This window comes from Pituophis catenifer, unplaced genomic scaffold (genome assembly GCF_029215685.1).
Source record: "Pituophis catenifer annectens isolate HBS135680 unplaced genomic scaffold, rPitCat1.0.hap2 SCAF_1, whole genome shotgun sequence".
Taxonomy (NCBI): domain Eukaryota; kingdom Metazoa; phylum Chordata; class Lepidosauria; order Squamata; family Colubridae; genus Pituophis; species Pituophis catenifer.
In genome coordinates this window covers 286,301,332-286,326,431 of record NW_027256881.1, presented here as the reverse complement: position 1 = coordinate 286,326,431, position 25,100 = coordinate 286,301,332, and the positions used below count along the sequence as shown (strand labels likewise).

Below are 25,100 nucleotides of genomic sequence, written 5' to 3'. Positions count from 1 at the left end.
ACAAATATATATATATATATATATATGGAATTTATTGCCAAAGTCTACTATTTTACAAAGTTCAGATGATACCTGGCAGACATTATAGATCCTCCCAATAAAAATAACAATTCTATTCAAGTACTTGATGTTGAGCACTATGTAATTATTTTGTTGGTTTCTTGCATTCTCTGTTTCCTTTTCTTCTTGCAGTTATTTCATTACTAGGCTAAGTAACGTAAGTGCATAAGTGAGGAAAAAAGTTGCAAGAAGAAAGCTCAAAGAATAAGAACCCCAACAATTCAGCCATGAGGTATATTGATTCTCCAGTATTGAAACTTTATTTTGCCTAACGTATGCATTTTCCTGAAGTATTCTTGTCAAAATAGACATACCAATGTACTATTCTATTAGTAATTGCAGCAACAGGGCTGGGTCAAGCAAATGAAAGTAAAAACTGTGCATGCACACTTTTATTCAGACACCACTGAGGCTAAATTATTGCAGACATTTATGCAGACTGCAAGAGTTTTTGAAGCAGCTTATACATTCTCCAAAGGACATGGCTTTTTAAATCTTCTATGCTTCAATTGCAGTAGAATGTTTTGTACAGTTGTACATCACTTTGCAATTGATCTCCAAAAAGTATTTCAGAGTTGCTTTTCCCCAGGACTGATCTTTTTGGCGAGTGAATATATACAGGCAAACTTTGCTTACCAGTTGCCTTGTGCAGCAATCATTTGAAATGTTGACAGTGCTGAAAAGATAACTGTGACCAAGCTGAGCTTTTGCAATCTTTAAAGCATCCCTCAGTTACATGTGTCATCATTACAATCCTATATATTGTCCTGTACATGTTTTTTTTTTCCTTCACAGAGCAGAGAGAATGAAGAAATAGAGATTACAAGACAGTAAGCAGGCACACATTGAATATACATTGAAACGAATGTGATTGTGTTGTCTATTGTTGTATTCTTTTCAATGTATATCTCCCATTGTGTGCCTGCTTACCTTCTTATAGTCCCTCCCTCTTCAATGAATGAAAATAGAAACATTAAATCCCTACTTAGTAATTATCCTAGCACTGAGAGTGAGCATTTCAAAAGGCAGGGGAGTGGGGGAAAAGAAAAGGAAATAAAATCATAAAGCAGTCACAGTCTTGTGATTTTCCACTTAGCAACTGCATCACTTAGTAACCAAGTTTCCAGTCCCATCTCTGGTCACTAAATGAGGACTACCTATACTGCTGCACAGTTCTATAGCTTTGCAAAGCACACCCTTCAGATGCTTCACCTTCTCCATCCTTTGTTTAGTACACATTGGTGCAGCATATACTGAAGCTAGGTACATCTAATGTGTAAGTCATTATAACTGATTGGTGCTCATTCCCTGTTGCATTTTCTAGGGACTGATGTTGCAGTGTGTGGATGTACGATTTAATACCAATTTTAATGGAAAACAAAACAACAAAACTACTTTTAATATGTCTTAACATTTATAAAAAAAATTCAAATCTCCATACACAAAATATCCCAAAATCTCCATCCATTCATAACTATTTTAAGCCTTTATTTTTTGCAATGCCACTTTATATTACCTATCCTTCTGTAGAATGGAATAAAAGAAAAAGCAATTATCAAGGCAAAATGGCCTATGAAATAGGAGGTCAATGTGAAAGAGCATAAAATTGCTACTTGTCTTAAGTTAGTTGATCAGATGAATACAGTAATGTTATAGAATTATACAGTCTGTTATTGATGCTACTGATTTCATATAGTAAGACCTTTAAAAACATTATGGTAATAATGATTGATTTTACATATTTAGTCCTTATTTTTAGCTCTGTCTGCTCAAGAACAGGACAGCTTTTCTCTTATATAAAGACATAAGATCCAGGAAAAAATTGCATGACTCTGTACAACTGGAAGAGTCTGTAAGTCAACAGAACTAGACTTATAATTTTGATTTTAACAATTCAGAATTGTTTTTATAAGGAAATGTACATAAGGCCTCTTACAGCCTGCAGTTGCTTATATACATAAAACTAATATTTAAATTTAATTTGGGATTACATTAAATATAATGAGCAACTTTGCTAGCATGCTATAAATATTTCAGTTTACATTTTGGTGCACTGCTGGCACTTCCTAAACCTTTATTTGGAAATATTTGTTTTCTACTTATATAAAACACAGGTGCCATCTTAGAAACACATCAAGTTGTTTTTCAGTTCAAATGATCACGTAATCCATAGCAGATTGTCCTAAAATGTCACAAATAACCCAAACAAAGTACAGCTGTAAAACTTGTACATGGGATGTACTGCATTTATTGTTCTTTTAAAAATCAGTGTTAAGTTAGGAATTTGACCATGTGGCATCTATGTCTGAAAGCTTTGCAGCAACATTTGTTAGAAGAGGTAGCAGCTGCGTTGTTAAATCTGAAACGCACAAGTCTAGTCAGGCTGTAAACATTTCTAGTAGTTTTAAATATCTAAAGAATAGCAGAAAAGGTTTTGAAGTGGGAAAATCTGAACAGTAACATTAGTACATTTACTAAGCTGCATGTAATTCAAACTACAAGGAGGAGAATATATTAGAAAAGGTATTAAAATTCTGCAAGATATACAGAATCACTATTATGTTGACATCTACAGTTAACTTTCTCCATGTTCTACATTTTAATACTCTTATAATTAAGTCATATAGGTATTTAAGTAGTCAATTTAGTGGAAAACCCCACTTCAATATATTTCAGTGTGCAAAACGTTTCAAAATTATTTGTACACAATTTGTGTAAACACTTTGATTTTTTTCAAAGGAATTTCCATCCCTCTATATAGTTATTTAATATATTGGCTATATGATATCCTAATATATTGGCTATTTGCAATTCTAGTAGTTAAGGCCTCTTTGCTAGATGCAGTTTTTCAGTAGTGCAACAAAAATAGTCTTTAATATTTTGATTAATATAGCAGACACATTTCAGAAATTCAGTATATCAAAACTGTCAAAATATTTAACATTTGAAAATACATTTTTACAGTTCGTAAGAAAAACACAACTTTAAAAAATCTTTATGGCGAATGATCTTTTGTGGTTCCCAGTAATGGTTTTCAATTCTATCTTCACAATTCGGTTTTGTATTATATAGTTATGTAGAAGAAACACTTTCACGATTTCACCAGGCAACTGAAAATATCCCCCAAATGCGGCAAAGGCATACATACAGTTTTCATAGTGCACTTTCACCTCACTGAAGTAAAAGTTGCTCCTGTTAGATTTTTTTTTCCACTTCAATGTGAAGCAGATGGATATTTAGCGTTCGCATTAAATAATCCAATGGTCTAGCCTTCTTCTGTCAATGACAGTCCTCAGATGAGGAATTATTTGGAAAGAGTATCTTGCTTAGTGTTACTGTTGACAGTTTCTGTTTAAGCACATTAGTGCACACACAGCTTTGTCCTCCAGGTACATCAGTGCAACTGTAACAAATAAGATTCCACTTCCTAAAAAAAAAAAAAAAGAATAGAAGCAGTAAAGCACATTAATTCAAAAAGTAATTCATAACACCAAGCCTCTCTTTGAATGCCAGCCGTAATAGTTCAAAACCCAGAATGCTGGCTGAGGAATTCTGGGAGTTGAAGTCCACACATCTGTCAAGCTGCCAAAGTTGAGAAACACTGCTTTAGCAAACACTTGCATGTTTATCTCTATTCTTACTCAGAAATTTCTTTGTAGAAACATAATAAAAACATCCATGCTTGAGAACAGGGCTTAAAAATATTATCAGAGCATTTGAAGTGTTACCTAGGAACTGTAGTACAACATGGCTTGTAAACGGCCAACCAGTATATATTGTAGGTAGTTCTCGACTTACAGCAGTTCATTTAGTGACTGTTTGAAGTTACACTGGCACTGAAAAAAGTAACTTATGACTGTTTTTCACACTTATGACACTTGATGCATCTCCATGGTCACGTGATTTATGTTTGGATACTTGACAACTAACTCACATTTATGATGATTGCAGTTCCCGCACTGATGTGATCCCTTTTTGCGACCTTCTGACAAGCAAAGTCAATGGGGAAACCAGATTCACTTAACAACCATGTTACTAATTTAGTAATTACTAATTACTAAAAGAATTGCAGTGATTCATTAACAAATGTGGCAACTAAAGTCGTAAAATGGGGTAAAACTCACTTCACAAATTTCTCACTTAGCAACACAAATTTTTGGCTCAACTGTGGTTGTAAGTTGATAACTAGCTGTATTTCATTAATGAATTATAGTTAAACAAACTTGTAGCTTAGGATAATATATTAATATCATTACTAAAATATTTTGGTAATTCAGATGTCCTTTAGTTCCTGTTCAGGTTTTAATTTAACACCTATACAATAACAAGTAAACTGATCTAGAAACGTAACCTTTGACATACAAACAATATCGCCCTGTATCTCCCATTTGATGCACTAAGCAACAAAGTATAAACTAGAGTTTTCTGTAATTTGCTCAGATAATTAATTCCCCAATTATGCTGAAAGTTCTATTTTGTATTCATGTGAACGCATGTAGAACCTCAACTCCTAACTTTTCTATTTCAATTAACAATGCTAAAGGGAGGGATAACTAATGCAGAGATATTAGAAGATAATACCCAGGAGAGTTCCTTGGGAGTTGGGCGGCATAGAAATTTGATAAATTAAATTAAATTAAATTTCTGTCCTTGATGTATAAATAACATACACTACTCAGAGCCTTCTGTCTCCAGTACAGGAAATAGTATTCTCTTTTATCTGCAAGATAACATGATGTCCTTTGAATGGTTATTCTGGGAATGCCAAGTATGATTGTGCTGACTGTTCTATGAAATAATTAAAATTAGTTCTTCTCTGCTAAACAAGGTAACATTTAAGTGTTTTTTTAAATAAAAAGCAAAGATCGAGATAATAACCAGATAAAATAACCAAGGGATGAGAGACAGGGAGACAAGCAGACATATAGACCAATTTCTATCTCAATAGTGACAAAAGGGAGAGGTGTGAGAGGATTGTTCGACTAACCCAGTATCTGCCTGAACACCAGTGCATTGATATACAAAGAAAACTACTGTTAATTCCAAATAATTAACATCAAACGGAAAAATAAAATAACTCAATAGGCTATCTTCAAAGTTACATAATGGGGTTTGGGCTCATGCCAAGGGACTCCCCATCTCCAACATAGCTCTGGAGAATCTAACTCTTTAAATTAGACTTTGAGTATCACAGCAAAGGAAAGGCAGAAGAATATAAATTTGGTATATATCACTATAAGTTAAATTATATAAATTTAAAACCATAAATTAATTTTAAAAATATATTATCATCAAATAGATTTCTATTACCTTTGCTATATTACCCGTATATCCTGGAACCAAAGTAAGATGATTTTCTTGTTTCCACAATATACTTAATTGTTCTTTTAAAATCTGAATATTTCTAAGAAAGAAAGCCAAAAGTATGGAATATCAATGCAATAAATAAAGAGCAATCAGTGTCTCATGGTAACTATATTACCTAGATTTCAAATAGATGACCAATTGTATCTTTAGTAAGTTACTGGCTAATGCAGAAAAAATGTTTTTAATAATTGTAACTGAAATTTGAGAAGGCCATCACAACATTCCATTAATCTTAGAGCAGGTTTTAATTTAAGTTCTATATTTTTTTTTCTGGTATTATGCTAGAGACCTCAATAGATGCCATATTTTCAAGATCAGAAATATATTATTTCTGTAGGAACAAAAGCACTGAGTGCTGTCAGCTAAGAAGTGTTGGCTGGCCTTTTCTGACATGGCACCTGCTTTGTGTAATATCATTCCACCAGAGATTAAACAGGCCCCAACTGTATTGGCTTTTCACAAGTCCCTAAAAATTTGATTTTGAGCTAGAGCCTGGAAGTGAGATGGAGCTCATCTCTTGGTTTTGTTAATGGTTATTTTATTTGCTTGACTGCTATATTTTTTATTTTATATAATGTATTTGTTTTTATCTATTTTACTGTAAACCCCCCAAAGTTACATATATGAGATGGATAGCTATATAAATCAAATGAACAATTCTATGGGCATCTCACGTTGACAAAATTACTTTGAAATTGTTATTCAAGTTAGTGATTTTTTTCTACCTTCAGTTTCACATATCAAAAAGTATAGATAACAGAGGTTATTGAAGATTAGGCAAGAAAATCTACAAGGAGTCATACTTTCTAGCTCTAATAGAAAAAAAGTTTCTCCATTTTTATAGCAGAGTTTTCAATACTAAGTGAAAGAGAAAGATCTGCACGATCAAACTTCTTGAATACTGTTTAATCTGATCATGTTTAGAATTGTTCCCAATAGTATGTTTAAAACATCTATTTTTTTTTAATCAGGAAAGTTTTTAGTTATTAAAAAATATCCAATGTATTTTAGGCACTAGCTAAAAGTTTAGCAGTCATACTAAAAGCCATACTGCATGTTTAAAAAGGCTAACTTACCCATCTTCTGTCTTATCCGTATGGACAGAAAGTTCTGACCACCACCTCTTAATCACAGCCTGAAGCCAATTTAAACCAACAATTACATATCTAGGGGAAAAGAAATCACTATGGTAAGACTTTATTCTGAAAACTGCTTAAACATTTGCAAAATATTCTTTCAAACAGTTGCAAACTACTAAGAAATCTTTCAAATCAAATTCCATTTTTTCAATAAATGGAAAAAACAACCAGAATAATTCTTCCTAATAATTAGTAGTGGGTTTCAATTTCGTTCGCTACCGGTTTGCTCGTGGTTGTGTGCTTCTGCACATGTGCAGAGATGTCCGGGCAGGTAGGCGGAGCCTCCCGCCGCCACTACTGGTTCGCCCGATCTGGTAGCAATCCACCACTGCTAATAATGTATTAAGGTTTTTTTTTTTCTTAGAAGGCAAAATGTCTGAATTATATGGGTTTAACTCAACCAAGCTATTACTGAGAAACATTTTTTCCAGGTCATTCTGTTCAGCAACACTACTTTTGGTTTTCCCAAAATCTTTTTTATTTGAACAGGCTTAAGCAACTGAACTGACATTGATTGCTTGTTTTTAAATATATAAATAGTAGAAGACACATCTTTAACATCAGTAAATCAGGCTGAGGAAGACTAAGTGCAAATATAAAATAGTTGCAGAACAGATGGCTTTTTAGCATCCCGTACTTTAACCCATCCTGATTGGGATTTTGGAATGTATAGCTCAGCAACATTGGAAAGGCCATATATTTGCCCTGCCATGTTAGGACAATGAGACCAATAACTGTTGATCCCACCCTTGACATGCAAGTCTATGAATTTATCAGAAATAACGAACTATGAATGGTAAGGATTAACTTTTATTTTTATTCTCTAAATAATCACAAAGGAAATATTTTTAAAAAACACTTACTCTTCAAATTTGCTTTTAAGAATTAATTTTACTAATGGTAGAAGATCTACACAGCAACCAACAGAAATATAAGGTTTTTCTTCCTGTAAACTGAAACAAGGCGTTATTAGTATGTATAAATAGATACTTTTGGATTCCATTAACCCCTTCCTCTAGATTTTTCTTTTACCTGCTGGTAAGGACAGGGAGGCAATCTACAACTACTCCCAGATCTTGTATCCTAGAAACATCATGAAAATACCCCATTAGTCACTGCTTTGTGCAATTCTTCAATACATTTCACAAGACAGGATCAATATTTTTAAGGGCAGTATATTAGAAATGGCTGGATTTTATTACATTAATTTACACAGGATAAACAAAGTCTGTGCATATTAGGCCTATGAAGAATTCCCACAGGTTTTTAAATTATGATCTCACATTCCATTATTATCCCATTATTGTTATGGTTTGTCACATAGCCAGTTTAGACTGGACATTTTTATCCACTTTCCCAAGGACCTGGGATATGTAGATGTTCTTGTTTGATGGTGTTAAAGATATCATTGCAGAATATAAACTGATCCAAGTAAAACTCTGCATTGCAATTGACTGTTATTTTGTCAGTGCCAGTGGTGTTCAAGTGATGCACCAGTTTGTTATTATCCGTTGTACAGTCGGATAGATGTTTAGACTGGATTTGGCATTTAAGTCCACTGTTACTATTACAGCATATAAAACATAATTAATTGTGTTGTGGATATTCCTGCAGGGAATGCCCAAACAGTTCCATCCAGGCTTTTCTTTGTAAAAAGAATCCTACCTATAACCTCCCCCCACCCCACCAGACACACACAATGTGTCTTCAGTTCAGCTAACGGCAGTCTTCTTAAAACTTTACCTCACTAAATAGGCTACAAGTTCACTTATACTTCTCCTCTTCCAAAAGGTTAAAGCTACATTCAGCCGGAGATTTCTACTGAACAGAACTTGGGCCATTGTATCATGATCTTCAGAAACCTAGAAACAGTGTAAGAACAGTGTAAGTGTTATGAGCCAAGAACTATGATTTTATTAATTTTCTATTAGCTGAGTCTATTAAAGATATCTATATGCAGCTCACCTTGTTGTTGAACTTTACCTACAGAAGCTTGAATTTATAAAACAATTATTTTTATAGATAGTATTTTGTGAAACTTGTCTTAAGTCCATGTTTGATGCATTACTCTACAAATAATACAAGGAGTTGTTGCCAGACATTGCTCTAATTTGCATGTTCCTCTATAGTATGAAGGAACAAAAAAATAAAATAAAAAGGTTGTTTCATTAGCCTACTGGAATAATAAAAATTATATAGCCAGCACATTCTGTCTGCCTTCTGAAAGAAAGACAGAATGTAGCCACAGCATGACGGCCTTCTTTCCAGCAGTGGTAATAGTTATAGAAAAGGAATGGAATGGAAAAAAGCATTTACATTAGATTTTCAATTACATACTTGTTCTATTCACACTGAACTGTTTCCTGTATGTTATGGAAAATATTATTTTCCAGTAATTTGTACAGTTATAATTTTTGTATGATGCTTTAATCTTGGTGTATTCTGAGTAGTAAAACAGAAGAAATCAAACATAATAATAAATAAATCAGTAGTTGACCACAATCATATTAAAGACCAAAAGGTAGTTGAAATAATTGTTTTTGAATGAGCCGTTAAGCACCTCTGCAGAAGATAGTTCTGAACATGGTTATATCACTGAGAAAGTCTTCAAGCCCAGCCAAATCTCTTTACTTTGGAGGATTGGGATTTTCAAAAGTACCTTTCTAGATAACCAGACTGGATAGATAGAATCCTGTTTGATGTGTTAATCCTGATATATCCCATTGCTACAGTACATGGGGCTTTATAGCCAATGAAAAACATGCTGAATTGGGCCAGAAAACATACTGTACTGGCAACCAATGTGCGGCCAAAGCAGGAATAATTCTGCTGTGGAGTGTTCTCAAGAGTTAACAGTCTAGTTCAGGGCTGTCAAACTTGCAGCCCATGCCCGGTTTAGTGAAGGGGGGAAAAAGTTGTGATATGTCACATGATGCTGCATGTTTGACATTCCTGGCCTACTTGCTGTATTCTGCACCAGCTAAAGCTGGTGAAGTTGATTTCAAAGGCATCTCCACATAATGCACATTGAAGAACTCAGATTATGCTGTGATAAGGGACTATGTTACTATCATTGACGGCTTATAAATCAATTTAGGGTGTACCAGGCAACACCGCCTCCAGCAGTAATTCCACTTTCTACTGCAAGAGCTGAGGGTCCAAGAGAAGTTCCAAGATATAGATCATCTCCTTTAGGAAAACGTGATTCTGTCAAGAACAGCTATTGGGGTTAATGTTTCCAGATAACTTAGATGTTAATGTACAAATAGCAACACAGTCTCAGTAGAATATAGTATGAGCTTGCTTTTCCCTATCCATTCCAAGACAGCCTCTAGATCTTGCAATGTTGAGTTACTATATTAAATAATGTTGGTATTAATAAAATGGATTATATCGAGTTCTATAATTATATTGGATTACATTTACTCACTGGTACATCTTCCCCCTACAATTCTCATAATCCCTAATCCAAAGCAGATATGGGTGATAGGTTTATAGCAAAGAATATGGGTGATAGGTTTATAGCAAAGAATAATCAAACCCCAACATGCACAGAAAAACAGAGGAAGGTAAACAGGGTTCCAGTGTCTTACATTCTGATTCATAAATTTTTAAAAAGATAAAACGTTTGATTTACCTCTGAAAAAAATCCACTGTATTTTGATGAAGGACTCTCTGTTTGAGATCGGCCAGCATCACTGGAGTTCAGTAAGAAAGTACGACCATTAGGAGGCAATTTGGCTGGCAGGTTACCTGCACAGGCTAGTTCATTTTCCTTATTTGCCATGTCACGGCCTCTAACTTTAGGGAGCTGTTTCTTTCTGAAACAAGGCTTTGGAGAATAATAGTGAGCCTTTCTTCTACAATATACTACTTTGAAGAGAGGATGAGGGCTGGTTAGAGTTTGTCCAACTGTTGTTCTGCAAGAACAAGAAAGTTCATTTAAAATCTGAATATAAAACATTCAAGCAGAGTATAAAGTCACATGCAATCTTAGAATCTTTTGTGCCATCTTGCATTTACTATGAGAATACTATTAGACATGTAAGTTTGCTTCAAATCTGGTGTGGGAAACACTATTTGAAGCATTACCCCCTAAAAACGACTATGCTTATATCTCTCCCTCAGGACATAAAAAGTTGAGGAAAAATAATAGGTACAGCAATAAAAATATCCTATTCATCATCTCCTCCCTGTAAACATTTGCACAATTTCCAACGAAGATTGGCATCCTTTTTGACCAATTGCTGTATATAGCTCAGCAGTCACAAACAATGGCCCCTGGAATTGGAACAGTATAAGCAGTTTTGGTTGGTTAATTATTTTTCCTTATAGTCAACCACCAAACAGGTATAGGTGTGGAAATTAAATTCCTTATAGACCAATTTACATGACCAGGAGACTTCCTTCAGTGTGACAAATCAGTTTTATCAGATGCCTCTGACATTAAGACAATGCTATTTTTATCCTAATTAGAGATGAGCACCAAGAGATGGAATGGGACCAAAAAACTATTTCAGGTCATGCCAAAGATGCTAACAGCATTTAGTTCTAAGGAACCTGGACAAAAATGCCTTCTTTCAATAGTTTCAATAGATTATTTAAATCAGAAGGATTTCTAAATATACTAGTCTTTTCTCACAATCAATCAACCAAGGTAGCTCTTACCTGCGTGTGCAAGAAGCCAAATGTTTTGCAGATTTCTTATCCTAGAAATAAACATAAAAAATGTTACAAAGAACAACACACACTAATAGTAATGCCTTATTTCACTCATATTTTTAAAATGCATTTTCACTTAGCTTTGATACTATTTGGAGAAAATCAAGTTAGTTTTGGCTTCAGAAAAGTAAAGTTACCAATGGCAACCCTAACTATTTAACTGAAGTACAAGATATTATGACATCTATAAGGCAGAAGAGATTATGACATCAGAAGTATGAGAAAACTTTGTCCTAAATCAGGAGTATAATGTCATTTTTGACATATGGAAAAAATCATTATATAACAATTAAGAATTTATTGCATTCTATACCAATGGCTTAAAAATACAGCATGTGGCTTACTTCAGAATATCAATTTAGCTAGTATTTATTGTGAAACTAGATCATTGAATAAATGGATGCTTTAATATTTAATATTCTGATCTGTAATTTAGTCTTTTCACAAAATAGCTTAGGATACTACTAAAAGGCCTTTTATCAATATAAGCAACATTTTGTTTGCCACCTTTATGTTCACAAGTTAAAAACATTCCAATTTAATTTACAATCTATGTGGTATTAGCAAAATTGCATTTTAACTTCTTCATTTTACAACATTACTGCTGAACATTCAGAATCTATAATATGGGTTGCTGTAGTATAAACTCTTTCCATTTCTGGACTTTGGGGTTCTATTACTTCACATATTTGGATTCATTTTTTAACATTTCAGGATATAAGCTATTAATCAAAGAAATCTCTAGCATTATTATAATACAATAAATTATTGGGGTGGACGGAATGTGCAAAGGAAGCTTTTTAGAAACTTTGTTAAAGATAACCATTGATGTATTAATGATTAACATTTGTAGCTTGGGGCAATTAAGAACCTCAGATAATCTTTAACAGAAAGTGCTGGCATTCAAGCCTATTTGTCCCCAAAATATTTCTAAATTCTACTACCATTTTCTGTTTCTTTTTCTATATTTCCATTTTTTTCCTAGCTTACTTTACAGTTCTGTAATTCAGAAACTTCAATTGTAGAGTCATCTTATCCTTTTTATAATCTATAATTATTAATGAGCATGACTCTGCTGAGATCTCTTGCTACTAACAGAAAGCAATTCTTTTTCCTATGTATATATTCCTCCTCTTCTATGTATTATCTATCTATCTATCTATCTATCTATCTATCTATCTATCTATCTATCTATCTATCTATCTCTTCTATATATTCTTCCCCTTTTGCCCTCTGAACAATCTTGATTGGAAAAGTCCAGAGCAGCAAGGTTTTGGGGAAAACTGTTTCCTCTTTTTAATGGAAACTTGCACTAAATTAAAACTACTTTTGCTTGTTGCTGGGCAACCCAAGGTCCAAACATATAAAAAGCATATCTACAGATACCTCTGGAAAACCCAGTTTTCATCCATTAGCTACTGAACAATTTTTCATTTCATGGAACCTGCTGACAGTCCCGGAATTGTGGCGATATATGTGGGGTTATATATGTGATAAATAAGTAAATAAATTAATGTCAATTTGTGAAGCTTCCCTGACCTGCTCCCGAGTTGCCATAGGCAGGAGAATTGGAAATCGCACCTCGCAGCTACCCCAAGGAATTTACTCCTCAGTCATAACAAGATGCATTTTGGCTGAGCAAGTCAAGGCCATCACCGTGGATACCAGCAATGCTGGAGGGAGTGACGTCTACAACCCGTGAAATTACCTCGTTGGGGAATGTGACCAGGTGACACACTTTGGGAGGAGGGGGAAAGAGTCAGGCGTGAAGGCGGTGAAGTCAGCGTTGGCTTCACCTAGCTAATGCTGATATGGTGCTCCTAATAAAAGACTGGATTTTTATTGCCAGATGGCTTGAGATTCTTAATTACGTTAGGTACTGGTCGGAACCCTGACAATTATCCAAATGCAATAAATACTGGAAACTAACCTTTCTGTAAATGGAACAAATCACAAGTAATCAATAAAATCCTTGTGAATTTATGGCAGCACTTACTTGATTTTGCGCTATGGTATATACACACAGATAAGCTGAGAATACTACATCCCGAAATGCACCTCTAAAATTGTTTCAGCTTAGCCACGGATGGGTTTATCCACGAGTGACTATGGTACCACTTTTTTGAAGAACCTGTATTATACTTCCAGGCAGGATAAAAATCAATGATTTTTTAAAAAAATCAATTTTTTTTAATTTAAATTGGATTTTTTTGATTTAATTTAATAAAAACTTTTGGGGTAAAAATCTATCGTAAGATAGTTTTCTATTTAAGATACATAAATAATTTAGTTTATTCAGCATGAAATGGAGCTTAGTTATGTAGCATAAGGCTGTATATTCTGCAACACTGGGACTATCGGTGAGTCAACAGTGGGTCAAAGGAGTAGCAGAGATGACAGTTGCTCTTTAAAAATTATGATTTAAATCGAGTTGATTTAAATCAAGCCTTTTTATTAGTGATTTAAATCATGATTTAAATTGTGATTTAAATCAACTTGATTTAAATCAAATCCACCCTGCTTCCAGGTAAGCCGGCTCTCAAATTTTTAACCCGAATACCATGAAAACTTTGCCACCCACAGGTAAGCCAGTTATAAAAATTAAACATGATAAAATTTCAAGGGTCAGCTTATTCATGGGAAGCACATTTTTTACAGTATTTTGGTTAATAATTAGAGGGTCATCTTATCTGTTAATGGGCTGTTTCACAAGTATATCTAGTAGTTGCATCCACAGAAAAATGTCAAATCATAACAAATGAGTTTATGTATGATTCTAAGGCAAAAGACTTTACTATAGTTTAATGAACAGGTAAAACTGTTTTATCCGGAAGGGGAAATTTCCACTTACCCTAAAATAGACTCTAGTCCAAATCTCAAAGTGAACATGAAGATTACTCTGATGCCTTTTAGAGAAGACTACCGACATATGCTTCATTTTCTCAGAGATAATAAAATATTTCACAAAACATTTGCAATATAGATATATGAAAAATTCTCTTTAAAGCTGAGTTCTAATGGCTTAATGGACACAATAGTCTACTCTTCTTGATGTGGTTTATCAATGTTTTCTTTCAGGATAGTTTTCTTCCTTGTCTAATCTAAATCCCCAGAATTCTCCAGTACTTAGTTCAAGTAACTAAGCAGCACCAACTATCCACTACTATATCCAAGTCAAATCAATTCACTTGCTATCTAATAAGTTTAATGGCCCTTTATGGCAGCTCTCTCACAATATACATTTACTGAATAGTAAAATGACATATATTAGTTTTTAAAACTAGTATTCAAATACACAAGTGAGATTTAGACATATAATATATGAAAAGCTTACCTCCTTCATATTCTCATTAAGGGAATGAGAGCTCCTTTTCTTAGGGAGATGAATAGGACGACCCTCAATACATAACAGGTTCCGTTTTCTAACATTTTGAGCTTCAGATGCCATAATCTCCACAATTCCTAATTTGGGAGACAGAATTAATTTACAATCTTAATATTAGCTATCATATTTAGACTCATAATGGTTGCAGTCTCCCAGGGTCACATGATCACCTTTTGCGACCTTCTGACAAGTCAACGGGGAAGCCAGATTCATTTAACAACAGTGTTACTAATTTAACTGTAGTGATTCACTTAACAACTGTGGCAAGAAAGGTCGTAAAATGTGGCAAATTAACAAATCTCTTGCTTGGCAACAGAAATGTTGGGCTCAATTGCGGTGGTAAGTGGAGGACTACCTGTACTACAAATGCTCAATGATCCTCCCTCAAAAGAGAAAGCTGGAACCTGGGAAATACAAGTGCTGATGCAGAAAATGTACTTTTAAGTACCATTCATTAATACAATATTAAGAATACAATTACGTTTGGATTCAGCACACGTCTAAACTTTCTTAGCAATGTTTAACATATTCCAATAATATTGCTTATAATAGTGAACAAATCTGTCTAAAAAGCGTGAAGTGAAACTTCTGTAAATGTTGGATTATGAAAACAAGTTTGTTCTCAGCTGCAATATTGTAAAAATATTCCCAGAGTTCTTCTCAGCTTTAAATTCAAGTTCTACCAGATTTTATCTTGAAGGGAAAAAATACCACTTTAATTTCACATTTTGGGTAATACAGAGAAAGGATATGGTAGAATCTATATTACAATACGGTCTAAACATGAATGTTAAAATAGAACTGAATATCCTTGAAATACTAAAATTATAGTTAAACTATGTGTTTTTCCTAATTGTACATAATATTGTAACCAGATCATACTGTAGGTTGTACTGTAGGTTGTACTGTGCACTGTAATTATTCTCTAGATATAAAAAAATTTAAACCCTAAAAGCTATTTCTTAAATGTTATTGTAAACTCCAGCCCTGTTTACCTTAATGTTCATAATATGTATTTGTTGGTTATTTTTCAACTAGCAAAGTAGCCAAAGAGAGCCACTTACAGACAAGGTAGAAGCTTCTGTGTATTGAGCATCAATAAGGAACCAATGATGATGAACCTTTTGCTCACCGTGGCAAAAATTCAGAAAATGCCTTAATTTGACTTTGCTGGCTTGTCACTCCCTCATAAAAAATTATTGCATATTTGTTTATTTAAAAAAATATAGTCCAATCATGAGGTGCTCTGTATTATATAAACAAATATTAAATGGTTACGAACATGAAATACAAGTAAAAGAAGCTCATTTTCAGAGTTGTGCTTTTGAGAAAGTTGTTGTCAAATGTTGGTATGACATGTCACCTTTGTTTGACACACATATCATAGGTTTGCTATTGATGAACTAAGCCAGGGTTGTCTAACCCCCAGTTGACACAGTTCTGCGGCATGCCAGAAACCAGGCCGCGCAAACAAGCAGAGCCCCATCTGTGAGATGCTGGCAGCCCACGAAACCACACCCCCTCTGGTCCATGGAAAAGACCCAGTCCCTGGTGCCCAAAATGTTGGGGGCCGCTGCGCTAGGAAAACTAACACAGTTAGGAATATTTCTAGTGATAGAACAATAATGAAATAAAGCTGCAAGCACTCCTGCCTGCCTCCTTTGCCTCTCCTATTCCAAACTTCCTCATTCCCTTCTGCTGTTTGCTGCTCTCCCATTTGCATATATGAAATTAAACCAGCCCCAGGCTGCGGCACATCATGTTTCTACTGCAGCAATAGCCTTTTAATCCCATCACAGCCAAAACAATGAGAAAGCCCTCACCTATCATCATAAAGGTTCATCTAGGGTGCAGCCTTAAAGAGTTATGCATCTACTGAAACATGGTTCTTCTCCTCAGCATTGTATTCCTTTCTTCAACCAATAAGCTCCACAACTGTTCACTAAATATTTTTCAGGCAGGAGGTAGACATGTACTGTAAGTCCTGCACATAGCAAAGGACAGGTCAAGATGGCTTAAAAGAATCCTTTCTAGGCTCTGATGATGAGCAGCACAAATAGCTTGGTGAACTCTGATTCTGAAACCCCTACATCTCCTAAAGCACTAACGTGGGATTGACAGTATCCCTAGCTTCAAAATACAGCCCCAAATTTTCCCTTACTCTGTTTCTCTGAATTGTATTAATTATTATTCATTGTGGCAGTTAGTAGTGACTTTTGAAATATTTTTCCCTTTACAGTTGAGGTCTGAAACTTCTGGCATTCTGCACTATTTAAATTGGAGTCCACTCTCACTCTTCATCTGTGTTAGAAAAATAGCCACCAACTGCGCTCCTGATATGGTTTATCAGCCCCAAACATCCCACCAGAAAATAGCGGGGAGAGAGATAAGTCTACTCCAGTGGGTCGCTGCGAGACATCATCTCTGTTACTTAAAGGCATTAGACCAGCAATATAGGGTGTATTCGAGAATTATACTATCATTGTTAGAAAGCCAAAAAGTTAAAAACAGGTTTCCAAATAGTCTTGTCTTCCTTTTCTCATGCCCTATTTTTTGCAAAGCAATACTGTATTTTAAACTACAAGTCTGAAAAACAGGGTAGACATGTTTTACATAGAAATCAAACATGTTGTAACACTGGAGGCCATCTGCTTTATTTAAGCTGAGGAGATCAAGTAATCAACTTAGAAGTTAAATCCATGATTTGGCTTTCATAGCACTATCATATTTGAAATACCTGAAGTGATTTGGTTTTTTTACCTCATTATTTTTACATGTTCAAATCTGACTTAACTACCATAATTAAAGAACAAATGATAAAAAGGTATCCTAGTATTACATCAATAGGAATAGAGTCATCTATGGTGTGTTCCCCAATCTGGGACAATCTAGTTGTGTTAGGCTTCAATTTCTATAATCTCCCAGAGAAGATAACTGGATGATACCAGGTAAGGGAAGATTGGTTTACCTATAGCATATGGAATGGCTGATGCGCTTTAAGGACAGAAAAGCCTATATCAATAATTCCTTTAAAACCTATATTACCAAGCAATAATATGTACATACCCCCCATGATTAAATATCACTAAAGCTTGCCTTACCGTCCCAAATCACAAACGGGTAGATAGCTTGTTCTGCTATACTGTACTCATTTGCTGCATATGGTCTCTTCCACAGTACATGCAACTACTCCTAGTCATTAATTAAGACTTGTCTAGTCAATCTACTTAACTGTGTTAAAACTATCAGTTATTACATGAGTAATCTACCAGATTTAGAGCCTATGTTCACGTTTGAACATATGAACACATTTGCAGCCTATGTTCACATTGAATTACTTTTCTGGAATGGATTTTTGAAACCATTTATTTCTGGAATTGCAGTTTTGCAATCTACTAAATTGTTTCAGAATGGCACTTTAGCAATCTCACTTTCTCATACAACAGAATAACTACCAGAATAGCTAGGTAAAGTCATTATTTTACAATTACTTAACAGTCATTAGTTGGCATTATCTGCAAATTCACAAGCTTTCATTATTAGATGTACCCCATTTTCAGAGTCAACATGATTAGCATTTTATGTAAAGTCATCAATATCATAAAGAACAAGTTGTGGACCTTTTTTCAACTGATTTTGATAATTGTGGTTTAATACGAATTATGGATTCAAGACAGAAGGAAAGCAATAAGGAAGGAAAATCCCACACTGATCTTTTTCTCCCAGGCCAAAGCTATGTAAAACAACTATCACTTGATCAGAACATTTTAACACAATACTGCCAAAATTTTATTTTATTATATTTAATAGGCCTTATAGGCTTTTCCAGACTTGATAAAGACTATATAATTATAAGAAGCAAAAATATTGGTTTCTATTTGACAGTCTTCACTTGAATCACATTAGAACTTAAAAAAAGATAACGATTTCTTCAATTTAGAAGTTCCCTTGATTTATTACTTTACTTTAGTAAGTTTTTTTTGCTTGCCGTAAAACAAGCAATGTGGAGTCTCTGGTGCTCTCTGAGCATGGTTCTTGCTTACAGACATTTCATTACCCAACTAAGTAACATCATTAGTTCAAGTGAGTGTCAAGTTTGCTCCCTATTTATATACACTAGTTTGCCTTACAGTGTTAATGGGGACGTGGTTTTCTCCTTGGTCATTTATTGATTAGGGTATTTTCTGCTAGATTGTTTTCCTGGTAAACAATTATTTGGGTGTTGGCTACTCGACCGGATATGTTCTGATTGTTTTGGTTCCTTCTTAGCTTTATACTGGTATTGGAGACACGGTGGCACAGTGGTTAGAATGCAGTATTGCAGGCTAACTCTGCCCATAGCCAGGAGTTCAATCCTGACTGGCTCAAGCTTCACTCAGTCTTCCAACCTTCCGAAGTCAATAAAATGAGGGCCCAGATTGTTGGGGCAATATGCTGATATTTGTACACTGCTCAGAGTGTGCTATAAAGCACTATGGAGTGATATATAAGTCTAAGTGCTATTGCTGTTGCTAAGTGCTAAATAAATAATGGTTTATTTCTGTGCCGATTGATGGCTGGTTTGTCTGAATGCTAACTTTCAGAAATTCCCTCGTTTTTGGATTTAGATTGGTGTGCTAGGGCAAAAGCAGCATTTTATTCTTTAAAATTATACTACAGATAGTCCTCAACAGCACCATTCATTCAACAATGGTCTGGAATTATGATGGTCTGGAATTATGACAGACTCTGATAGGGCGTCCAGCTGTCACATGCCTCAGGTTGGGGAAGGCCCTGGGAGGTCCAGTGCAGGTCATGCACAAGTATCTCTCCACTCAGAGGCTGACAATACTGCTTAACGACCACAATCAGGAGTGCTAGGATTTCAGTAATTCAGAAAAATATTCAAATAGGCAGTAATGTGACATTTTTAAAAATTTTTTTGATTTATATGCCGCCCTTCTCCGGAGACTCAGGGCAGCTTACAATGCGTTAAGCAATAGCTTTCATACTTTTGTATATTTTATACAAAGTCAGCTTATTGCCCCCACAAACTGGGTCCTCATTTCACCTACCTTAGAAAGGATGGAAGGCTGAGTCAACCTTGAGCCTTGGAGAGATTCGAACCAGCAGTAATTGCAGGCAGCTGTGTTAATAACAGGGTGCTTAGACCACTGTACTATCAAGGCTCTTTGATAGATTTTGCTTAACAATCACTTCACTCAACAACCTAGATTCCAGTCCCAATTGTGGCTATAAATTGAGGAGTACCTGTGTCCCACCACAGCTCTATGGTACACAAAATCTGTCACTTTGTGAGGTTTTTTTTTACTCCCTCACTTTCCTATTAAGTCAGGTGACCTCTTCCGAATCAAAAGTGGGGTTTTTTTGGAAATGCTAGGAGGTAGAGACATGCACTCTCCTCAAAACATTAGCCAGTCTTTGCCACAGCTATTCCTCTTCCGTTTTTTGATGCGTACAAGATCCTTTCATAACTGTGGCCTTCTTTCCCTTTCTTTCCCACATCAATTCTCTAACAAATTTCTCTATAGGCTTTCAATGAGGTAGGGGAAAGCAAATCGGAAATTAATTTGGAAAAGAAGAGGGTATATTTCCATTTTCCCATGCTACAAAAATTAGTTACTTGTAATTTGGTATAGTGGTTAAGACATCAGGCTAGAAACCAGGAGACCATGAGTTCCAATCTTGCCTTACATACAAAGGTAGCTGGTTGACTCTGGGCCAGTCACTCTCCATCAGCACTAGAAAGAAGGTAATGTCAAAACTTCCGAAAATGTTATCAAGAAAACTGCAGGGAATAGTCTAGATCAGGGCTGTCAAATTCGTGGTCCGTGGTCCAGATGCATCACGCGCTGGCCACGCCCATGCCCAGTTTAGCGAAGGGGAAAAAAGTCACGATACGTCATGCGATGCCGCAAGTTTGATAACCCTGGTCTAGGCAGTCACCAGGAGTAATATATCTGTTATATATATGCATATGCTTACATAAACATACATAAACAAACATAAATACATACATACATAAATACATACATAAACCTACATAAACAAATATATGTATGTATGTATGTATGTATGTATGTATGTATGTATGTATGTATCTATATATATATGTATACACACACACACACAGTAATTTATTAAATTTATGTCACCCATTCCCAGCAGAAAATTAATAGCCAGTTCTCCCTCCCTTCTAGGGCAATTTCCACTTTGTTGCCTTTCAATGTCTTTCTTTATTTCACATATTTTTAATTTTGGAGATGCCCACAGGAATGATTCACCCAATTCATGATGCAGGCCCCTTTTGGCAAGAGACATGCTGAGGAAGGGAGCAAAGATGGGGCAGAGGGTAGGGAAATCAATCACTTTCCCATTAACAAGTAGTACGCTCACACTGAGTAAAATCAATCAGCCATAATTCATAACAAATGCAATAGCGGGATAGGGCTTGCCAATAGGGACAGCACATTTTATGCCAGCATTGTTTTGTGTCAACTCAAAGATTGGTACAGAATGCTTTAAGAAAAAAGCCAGATATTTTGTGAGAGCCACTTGGGGAATTACTATTAGTTAGTGTGACAGTTACAATAAGGTATGAATTATTAATGTTTCCACATGAAATATATAAAGATTAAAGGTATCAATTATTATTAGATTAAATCAGGAACCTATGAGGGTAAATTCCCTCCCAATACTAGCTAATCTTACCCAATTTATCTTTGTTTCTAATACAGCAAGTGTATTGCTAACTTCATTAACATCGATTTTTACTCTGTACTCCACAAGTCAAGTGACTGTGAATGTTGTATACAATGCAAACAGTTTTGATTTTAGAATCTGAAATTTGTTCCTTCTTTCCACTAAGGTTGGGACAGCTCCTTGTACTATACAATATCCAATTTGCATGTCTAGAGACTCTGACTCCATCTAGGAATGCTAGTGTAGACTTTGCTCAAAGATAAGGCAACCCTCTTTTTTTTTTAGTTTTAATCATTTGAACTGCAGATGAGTTCAAATGATAGCTATTATAAACTTTAGTTCAGTGAAATTTGGATTATTTTCTCATGGCCTACAGAGTTTTTTTTTTAAAGTTAACAATTAGAATGCAAATCCTCAACAATGTATCAAAAGAATTATCATTACAGGCATGCTTGTAATAGTGAAGATACTTACCAGCAACTTTTATCAATATAACACGAACCTTTATGCTTTTTTTTCCTTAATGGTGTATGTTTCACACTCAGTAAAAATAGAGCACATCTATTCATCTCTTATAATGAAACAGAATTTTCAGTTAATAAAATATTCTATCCATGTTTATCCAGAAATCCACTGTGTTATTTTTAGGAAAGAGTGACAGGAGTGCATAGATGATAAAAAGTCCCACTGAATTCAAAGGATCTCATTCTCAGATAAGTACAAACAGTACTGCAACATATCTAAGGGGTATTACTATTCTCAATTCCCGCATAATACTTCACTGGGTCTTTTCAAAACAAAACCCTGTTTTGTTTGGCAGAGCTTGGCTGATGTGAAAAATCAAAGCAGAATCTGAATTGGTTAGTATTAAGATGAGAAACTATCAGAATACCAGGGCTATAAGCTAGACTGCAGGGATTTTTTAAAAAAAAACCTGCAAGAAGATGCTAATAATTGAGCCTGAGTCACACAAAGTGATAAGTTACTATGACTCAAATCTTTGAGATGATAGAAAGCAAACTAAAAACTATATAATAAAGTAAATAATCAAATACAAAAGAGGAGTCTATATTGTATGAATCAGTCAATATCTTTGTATATACAAAATATTGTGTGGGGAGAGGGGAAGCACAGCTAAGAAAAATATAATATAGTGTATGCTACCTTGAGCTTCTAAAATGAAGGAAAAATTATAACATGGCAAACACCCTGGGATAGGCAAGCGGTACCTAGATGATACACACAAATATTAAATGTCATTCTCTGGATCTACATGTAGAATTAGCTAATACCAAAACGCTATCTTCTAAAGAGTCAGTGCGGTCTAGTCAACATAATTAAAGTGATGTGGTATAAGTTCAAGCCTTGCTGTAAAGTGGCTTAAAGGATTACATTCTATATATCTATTGCCAGCCTCTAAGATGTGAAGCAGAATAATTAAGGGAAAATATTTTATTTGTAGAAAATCTATACATCATCATTTGCCCCTTAAGGACATCCACATAAGCAATCTTGCTTTAAAAAAGCAGTGAGCAGCCCACCTGAAAACAAGAATTTGCCTAAAAAGCAACTAAATAATCAGCCTCTATTATGAGAAAACTCCTCTTATGGAGCCTTTCAGAGAGGTGATCTTATTTTATGGTACTTCAGTAACAGTTCCAGTTGATCTATTGGTTCAAGTGCAAGGAGGTAGTACTTTAAATATTCCGGTTCCAGAAATGTATCTAACTACTGTTTCCCAAAAATAATATCCTCTTGCATTTCTATCTTCTGGTCCTTTTTCTCTTTATGACACATGGTCTCTCTTTTAGAGACCAAGAGGGAATTCTGGAGACAGGCATAATTCATATTCTGCACTATGTCATACTATTACTATTGCAGGTATGACACCTTTATTATTTTTACACATAACCCAGGGAAGCAAACATATCCAACGCATTGTTCTATTTTCCCCACAATAATTACTCTGTGTGTGGATTCGGCTTAAAGAGGCCTAAAGTCACCCAGTTGACTTTCATGGCTAAGGTGGGACTTGAACTCAGTCTCCAGCTTTCTAGCCTTATGTCTTAACCACTAAACCAAACTGACTCTTTCTATTTATGACTTATATATCCCAGCATCTTTATTGGCAATGTCGATTAGCCTTGAGCTACCGGAACTAGTAATTTAGCAACATTTACAACTTATAACTTATCTTCAGTAGCATTTCCACTTTAATCTCACTATTAAGCAGACAAATCCCATGTGCAGATATGTCTTCAAATAACCGAAAGTAAGCTAGGGGCTTTTATCCTCTACCTAAATTACTACTCAATTAATTAATAATATTTCCAGATTTAAATTCTCAACATCCAGGATCCATAGCTGCTTTTAGCTTTGGGTGGGGGGGAGAGATTTTGGACAGAGTGGAATTTTGCAATACAGAGAGGTAGCAAAATTTCATAAATAATCACGGGATCCGCAAAGTCACACCAATGCAATCCTAAACATGCTTACTCAGAGGCTAATTCTACTCAGACAAATAACTTCATTCTTGTTAAGTGGCAGAAAGTCAGCTTTAAGAGACTCTATGCAGCCAAAGTCCAGATGCTTTTTCTGAAAACAAAGCCAAGTAGCCTGAAAGAAAACTAGAACAATTGGAATCGGTTTTTCATCCTTCAGACTTAGCAGCTATGAGAATGGAAAGACCAAGACTGACGGGTATTAAGACGTTCCTCTATTTCAAAGCCAAACCTGAGAGAAAATTCCTACCGGGGGAAATCCTTCCTCAAGCAATGCGGGGCAGGTGCAGCCTTCCCAACAAGCACCATTTAAGGGGGTGGTTCAGAGGCAGGTAGAGACTAGCCAACTTCATCCCCGCCCAGGAAAGCTCCTGCCAACAGAGGCAGCAAAAGATGGGCCTCCTTCCTCACAGGCGCCCAGGGGGAGAAAAAAAAAACCACCCACCACCCCACGCCGGGAAGAACGGAGGGCGCAGAGAAAAGAGCGCCATCGCCCCATTCCCGAACCCGCAACCCCCTACTCTAGAATCTGAGCCCGGCCTGCGTAGCCGAGAGCGCGGGATGCAGCAGCGTGGCCGCCGCCCCTTCGAAACAAGCGCCCAGCAACGGCCTTCGCTCACCTGCTGCCGCTCATGGTCCAGCGCGCCAGGGGTTCCGCCGCTGCCCGGGACTCCAATCCAGCCGTGGAATTAGCAGCAGCGGCGTCCTAATACCGCGGCCCACTCGCCGTAGACAGCAGCGCCATTCAAACCGCGGCGCGTTGCATGCTGGGACTGGGGAGTCCGGACAGGCGGGACTGTCAGCGAGACACCGCCGTTTCTCTCCCCACCTCTTTCTCCGACGTGCTCTCGCACCGCAGCCAGGTCTCGGGGCGCCGAAGCTGCTTCTGGCTCCTGTGGTTAGCGGCGTGCTTTGGCAATATAATGGGTGGCAGAGCCTTTACCCCACTCTGCGCCTGGTCTCCTCCTTCCAGGTGCTTAGAAAGCCGTAGAGAAGGCGCTTGCCTCTTGATTTCCGCGCTGTAGCTCTCTAGTCCGCAGGTATATCACTCTATCGGATTGCACGAACTGGAAGTGAATAGCTGGGCTGGCCAAAGGAGGCTCCTCGGCTATTTTGGTAATCCTGCGGTCAGACTGGTTCGAAAGCCTTTGTAGGTCGCTGCCAATACGTGTTGCTTCTCTTCACCGTTCCCTTCCGACCTTGCAGGTTCTCACTGGGCTACTT

The 25,100-nt window shown here is 36.0% G+C and overlaps 1 protein-coding gene across 2 annotated transcripts; it reads right to left on the bottom strand.

Annotated features, from left to right (window-relative positions):
• Positions 1-68: 68 nt before the first annotated feature.
• On the bottom strand, positions 69-25,026 carry KATNBL1 (katanin regulatory subunit B1 like 1). Of its 2 annotated transcripts, XM_070940194.1 has the most exons (10): positions 24,497-25,026; positions 14,623-14,750; positions 11,235-11,275; positions 10,204-10,486; positions 8,310-8,428; positions 7,599-7,649; positions 7,430-7,519; positions 6,504-6,593; positions 5,371-5,464; positions 3,359-3,487 (listed from the first exon to the last, which is right to left on the bottom strand). In XM_070940194.1, exons 2-10 carry the CDS (start codon positions 14,734-14,736, stop codon positions 3,455-3,457), a joined length of 915 nt encoding a protein of 304 aa, XP_070796295.1. In that variant the 5' UTR covers positions 14,737-14,750; positions 24,497-25,026; the 3' UTR covers positions 3,359-3,454. The 2 variants fall into 2 exon arrangements, with proteins under 2 accessions (XP_070796286.1, XP_070796295.1); XM_070940185.1 differs by lacking the exon at positions 5,371-5,464 and having other exon boundaries at positions 69-3,487.
• Between the last annotated feature and the right edge of the window lie 74 nt (positions 25,027-25,100).

Coding starts and splice junctions, on each gene's coding strand:
- KATNBL1 (XM_070940185.1), bottom strand. CDS start 14,736: ATGGCATCTGAAGCTCAAAATGTTAGAAAACGGAACCTGTTATGTATT. Junction 8,429..10,203: donor ACAGTGGATTTTTTTCAGAG/GTAAATCAAACG, acceptor CACTGTTTCTAG/GTTTCTGAAGATCATGATAC. Junction 3,488..6,503: donor ACGGATAAGACAGAAGATGG/GTAAGTTAGCCT, acceptor TTTTTTTTTTAG/GAAGTGGAATCTTATTTGTT.